Raw genomic sequence first — 4,493 nt, 5'->3', positions numbered from 1 at the left:
GGTTGCAACTCGCAGGGACTCGGAGGATGCGAAGATCATGTTAGCGGACGAAACCCTCTTGAAAAGAAGTGGCTTATGGAGAAGAAGGAGGTTAACGATCGTAGGGAGTACGAGGCGGAGAGGGCGGCTGCGGCAGCAACAGAGCATGCGGCAAGGATGCAAGCGGAGCATGCGCCCCGGATGCAGGCGGAGCAGGACGCGCAGATGGCCTCGAAGTAGGCGGCATAGATGGCGTCCGGCGAGTGATTCGGCCAGCCAGTGATGCATCCGTCACGCTTGGACACTGATTTTATTTTGGCATGCCCGAATTGTTGAACTATGATTTGATTTGCTTTGTTTAAACTCTTGAATTTAAACAGTTTGTATCGTATGATTGACGTGCTTGGATTTAAAACTCCGCATTTGAGGTGTGTGGATGTGCGACAGCCCATATGAGGGGCCGCCCGGCGCTGTCCGTGAATGCGTCCAGACGCGCCCACTTGCGTATAGGGATCCGGGTTTGCCAAGTCCAGCTATAGATGCTCTAAAAGTGTCATATGTTTACGCATCACCTCGTTGACCTTTATAATGCATACTCCCTTCGTCCAAAAAAGTTTGTCCCTCAATTAGATATATCTAGCACCAGTAGCGGAGACAGGCCCAGGCAGCCCGGGCGGCTGCCTGGGCGTGAGGGCTGGTCCTTCATTGATTGCAGCATGTTACTGTGGATACAGTGCTACAGTACGCTACAGTAGACAAAGGCTGCCTGGGAAGGCCTGGGACGTGGCCGATTCCTGGCGCCGCCACTGTCTAGCACCACTGAGAAACAAGATTGGGACAAACTTTTTCGCTCGGAGGAAGTATGATAGACGCTCTACATACATATATACGTACGGAGGCTGTCAATACGGGGACTATTACCGTTGCTCTACTGCGCGCAACCGACTATGGCCCGTTGTGCTGATCTATTGGTTGGTTGTGTGGTGTGAGCCGTTGGTGAGGAAGACCCAAGAGCGATGGACGGTTATGCATGCCGCGGGGGCCTGGTGGGGGAATCGATCACGTGAAGGCAATGTGGGACGTGAAGGAGGTGACGATGGGCGTGACGGCGTTTGGTGGCAGTGGGGCCGAGGAGTCAAACGGCGGCTGAGGGGGACGTCGTGCTGTCGGCTTGTCGGCTGCCGTGACGATCGACAATTGTCTTGTCACGCCGTGTCCATGCTCCGTTCCCTCCCTCCCTCCCTCCGTATAGTCGGCGTTCAAATTCTTGGCCTGCAGATACATGTAAATTCCTAGTACTTAGAATTCGCCTGTAAATCGAGATGGACAATATTTTCTGAGAGCGTTAAAGGCCCATTGGTTCATTATAAAGAAAAGGAGTAACTGATTTTGCTGATGTGCCACAACATAAGTAGATTAGGCGGCCGTGCATGCATGCATGCTACGGAGTAGGATCGGCTCGCCATGCCATGCATTGCATCCATCTTTCGGCCATCCCTTTGCTTTTTCCTTCTCCTCGTCTACGCACAAAAGCTACCGCATAGCTCTTTAACTTGCTCCTCGCTTTACTCTCATCTCTTGTAACCGTAGTGGAATGGGGTGGAGTAGTGGTGGTTAGAGTGTGCCGGGTTCGTTGCGGAGCTCGCGACCAGCTCTGCCAAAAGCGATCCATGTCTCTTTGACCCCCACACCCCACCCCCGTATACTCCCTTCCCTTCTCCCATCACACTTCCATTCGAGACACACTCACCCTTCGACCTGTCCGCCTCTCCTATATAAACGCACGTCCACCGCTCCCTGTTCCTCATCCTCGTTCCCTTGCACTGCGCCAACAAACAATTAACTACACTCTCACTAGCTAGCTAGGCTAGGCCGGGGAGGGAGAAGGAGGCGCCAAGATGTTGAGGATGCAGCAGCAGGTGGAGGGCGTGGTGGGCGGCGGCATCATGGCGGAGGCGGAGGAGGCGGCGGTGTACGAGCGGGTGGCTCGCATGGCCAGCGGCAACGCGGTGGTCGTCTTCAGCGCCAGCGGCTGCTGCATGTGCCACGTCGTCAAGCGCCTCCTGCTTGGCCTGGGGGTCGGCCCCACCGTCTACGAGTTGGACCAGATGGGCGGCGCCGGGCGAGAGATCCAGGCGGCGCTGGCGCAGCTGCTGCCCCCCGGACCCGGCGCCGGCCACCACCAGCAGCCGCCAGTGCCCGTGGTGTTCGTCGGCGGGAGGCTCCTGGGCGGCGTGGAGAAGGTGATGGCGTGCCACATCAACGGCACGCTCGTCCCGCTCCTCAAGGACGCCGGCGCGCTCTGGCTCTGAGCCGCGAGCTGCATTGCTTTGCTGTCTCGCCGGCCGGCCGGAACTGATGGTGGTGGTGATCAACGACGGCGTTTACTTTGTGTGTTGGTCGTCTTTTCTTTTCTTGTGCCGTGCCTGTGGCTGTGGCTGTGCGTTGCATGGTGTGTTGAGCTTCACTGGCTAGTGAGATGTAGATATAGTTAACAAGGAAAGCTCAATTAGCCTTGTCAGTTGCGTGTGTTTGTTTTTGTAGGTGACGCTTATCTAGTTAGAGAGTGGAGGGATACTAGCCATCAGATCAGACCAACAATGTAATGCAATGACGCCTAGCAAACTAGCATGCACATTGTGTTATTATTATCCTGAGATAAATCAAGTATCTGTCCACCGTAAACCATAGACACTATCATCTCTATGCATGTTCGTGTATTTTGCTGCGTACTCAATTGGACGTCTTGATTGGTATACATGCCTCGCAGTCGCATGCATACTTGTAGTAGTACTCCTAGTAGAGGAAAAATAATCCTAATAAGAGTATAGTTGTTGAAGCTGTAGTAGCATTTTGTTGGTGGAAAATTGAATTTTGATTTGATGGAGAGTGGGAAGACGCGTCCACAGAAGGTGATGCACGCGACTGTCCGTAGTAGAGTAGTACGCTGGTACCGGTACGTACGCACGCAGTCGCAGATGCCAGACGCATGCAGCAGCAGAGCAAAGCCCCATGAAACGTGACTTGCCTTTTTTTTTTGGAGGCTTGGTTCAAAGGCGTGAGGTAGCTTTAACCTCACTCACTGTACCGGCTTGTTTTTAGCAGACGCTTTTTTGTTGGTCATGGCCGGTAAGAATGCTGAGGTTAGCTAAGACTAGATGCCGCTGGCAAGCAAGCACTGTTCGTGTGACGATCCACAATCAACTCATCTGCACTAGTAGTAATACAAGCGATATTTCAGGCACGGTTATTTGCTACGCGTCATGATGCTTTGACACGTAGTAGTACTAGCTAGAATAAGAAGAAAAATCTCCCCAGAAAAAATGAAGAAAAAAAAACATTGACATGCTAGAAAAACTATACAACATTAGTACTGTTGGTCGTGATACATACAAGTATGTAAATATGTGCCGGTCAAAGCAAAGTGGCAAGGGCTTCCGGCAAAGAAAAAAAAAGGAGGTACTATGGTAACGATGGCTTTGAAATATGGGAAGTCATGCTGCACAGCACAGGCAAGGCGAAAGAAAAAGTTGGTGCAGTGGATGTAGGCCTAGGCATGGCATGGCGTGATGAGGATGAGTTTCCGTGAATAGGGCCGGCACGTCGCTGGGGTGTCGAAAGAGACGGAGAAGGAGCTCCCCGTATAGCATACCACTCCCATCGGTCGTCACGCATGCATACGCGTAGCATGGCAAAGGCAAAACTGGCCTGGCGACTAATCCATACGCAAAGCAAAGTCCATCGCCCTTTACCCGGCATCAGCATGAAGCATGCAGCATTGCCCAGGCCCTCCGGCCAATGCCTTGCGTCACTCGCTGCTGCTACGCCACTACGCTCGCTACGACAGCCTCAGCTATATGCCATGATACACGTAGACGTAGCACTACATTACTATTCTACATACAAACGGGCCGTCGTTTTCGAGTCCCCTCCCCTTCCTTTGAGCTAACATTTGTGCTGAGTATTATGATTAATTAAAAACTACGAGATAGATTAGGACCTGTTCTCGCTTGTCTTGCACTTTAAATTGATCATGTATGCCTACGAGGCTTAAGCAACTCAAGCCATAAACAACTATTCCATCAATCTTTTTCTATCATTTTCAATATGGTATTAGCCTAATCGATCCAATCATATCCGCGTTCACCGCTTCCACCCCGCGCGCCGTTCCCGGGACGGTCGGCCTCCATGACCGCCGCCGGAGGCTGTGCCGCCCGTACCTCGTGTTGACCAGTTGTCCTAGATAGTCTTTTCCCGTCTCTTGATCGGGATTTTCTCTCTTGTCGGTCCTCTTGATCAGCGTTTTCTTTTTGGTTTTCTGATCTAAGAACGGTTTGCGTGCCGCCGCCGTCGTCGACACCCGTACGCCTCTACTCCGACACCGGCGCGCCGCCTCCTCCTCGACCCGACGGCCTCACGCGATGCGGTGGCCCGTCCCGGCCGTTGTTCGCGTGTCTGCCCGCCTGTCGCTCTATGCCGACCGTCATTGCCCTCATCTGATCAGGATCCTGCAT

General features: G+C 52.9%; 1 protein-coding gene across 1 annotated transcript; it reads left to right on the top strand.

The window, feature by feature from the left end:
* Window positions 1-1,692: 1,692 nt before the first annotated feature.
* LOC109766186 (glutaredoxin-C9) lies at window positions 1,693-2,664 on the top strand. The gene has a single exon (XM_020324958.4). It carries the CDS (start codon window positions 1,878-1,880, stop codon window positions 2,289-2,291), a length of 414 nt encoding a protein of 137 aa, XP_020180547.1. The 5' UTR covers window positions 1,693-1,877; the 3' UTR covers window positions 2,292-2,664.
* Window positions 2,665-4,493: the final 1,829 nt, after the last annotated feature.

This window comes from Aegilops tauschii, chromosome 2 (assembly GCF_002575655.3).
Source record: "Aegilops tauschii subsp. strangulata cultivar AL8/78 chromosome 2, Aet v6.0, whole genome shotgun sequence".
NCBI lineage: Eukaryota > Viridiplantae > Streptophyta > Magnoliopsida > Poales > Poaceae > Aegilops > Aegilops tauschii.
This window is presented reverse-complemented; position numbering and strand designations above follow the sequence as displayed.

Bases quoted from the DNA above. Each gene is read 5' to 3' on its own strand.
- LOC109766186 (XM_020324958.4), top strand. From the start codon at position 1,878: ATGTTGAGGATGCAGCAGCAGGTGGAGGGCGTGGTGGGCGGCGGCATC.